Source organism: Calidris pugnax, unplaced genomic scaffold (assembly GCF_001431845.1).
Source record: "Calidris pugnax isolate Ruff unplaced genomic scaffold, ASM143184v1 scaffold100, whole genome shotgun sequence".
Classification (NCBI taxonomy): domain Eukaryota; kingdom Metazoa; phylum Chordata; class Aves; order Charadriiformes; family Scolopacidae; genus Calidris; species Calidris pugnax.
In genome coordinates, this window is record NW_015090826.1 from 44,387 (window position 1) to 45,612 (window position 1,226).

Below are 1,226 nucleotides of genomic sequence, written 5' to 3' on the forward strand. Positions count from 1 at the left end.
GACACCCGGGTGAGTGGTGGGGACCTCCCTCTGTCCTGGGAGCCCATCTTGATGGAGTTGGGTGCCCCCGTTTTGGCCAGACATCCCTAACCTCACCCCCCTCCTCCCCAGGTGTGGTACATGGACGGCTACTACAAGGGTCGGCGCGTCTTGGAGTTTCGGACCTTGAACGACTTCGTGACGGGGCAGAACTTCGTGCAACATCTCCTGCCTCATCCCTGGGCTGGCACCGGCCACGTTGTCTTCAACGGGTCCCTCTACTACAACAAATATCAGAGTAACATCGCCGTGAAGTACCATTTTCGCTCTCGCAGCGTGTTGGTTCAACGCAGCTTGGCCGGCGCCGGCTACAACAACACCTTCCCTTATTCTTGGGGTGGTTTCTCCGACATCGACTTCATGGTGGACGAGAACGGGCTGTGGGCCGTCTACACCACCAACCAAAACGCCGGCAACATCGTGGTGAGCCGGGTGGACCCCCAAACCTTGGAGGTCCTGAGGAGCTGGGACACGGGGTACCCCAAACGTAGCGCCGGGGAGTCCTTCATGATCTGCGGCACCCTCTACGTCACCAACTCCCACCTGGCCGGGGCCAAGATCTATTTTGCCTACTACACAAACACTTCCAGCTACGAATACACGGATATTCCCTTCCACAACCAGTATTCCCATATATCCATGCTGGACTACAACCCACGGGAGAGGGTGCTCTACACCTGGAACAACGGCCACCAGGTCATCTACAACGTCACGCTCTTCCACGTCATAAAGACCTCGGGTGAGCTGTGACACCCCCTCTCCCACCCCACGCTGGACTCCTCTGCTCTTCCCCCTGCCCAGCTCTTTATTTTTCTACACTTCAGCCTCGGTCATTCTCTCTAGGGGATGGAGCCTTCCTCCTCCTCCTTCTCCTCCTTCTCTTTGATTTTTTTTAATTATTTTTTTACATTTCTTTGGTTTCCTCTCGCGGTTCGTGGCGCATGGATCTCTTCTGCCTTTTCTGCCTTCATTTGAGCTGACCTAGGTTGGGTGTTTTTTTTTATTGGTTTGGGTCGGTTGGTTGGTTTTTTTTTTCAATTTACATCTTTATTTTGACGGCAAATAAAAAGAGTCTCTTTGACGTTTGATGGGGCTTGTGCTGATTTTTTATTTTTCTTCCCCCCCCAATTTTTTTAAAAAAAAGATGATTATTATTATTTGACACTGGGTGGCTTGGTTTCTCCCTC

The 1,226-nt window shown here is 52.1% G+C and overlaps 1 protein-coding gene across 1 annotated transcript in view; it reads left to right on the forward strand.

Annotated features, from left to right (window-relative positions):
• LOC106886911 (noelin-2-like) overlaps window positions 1-1,023 on the forward strand; it is a 1,769-nt gene extending 746 nt beyond the window's left edge. The window contains exon 2 of the mRNA XM_014940195.1: window positions 112-1,023. Within this exon, the coding sequence (XP_014795681.1) occupies window positions 112-789 (678 nt within the window). The 3' untranslated portion in view covers window positions 790-1,023. The remainder of the gene's footprint in view (window positions 1-111) is intronic.
• The last annotated feature ends 203 nt before the right edge of the window (window positions 1,024-1,226 follow it).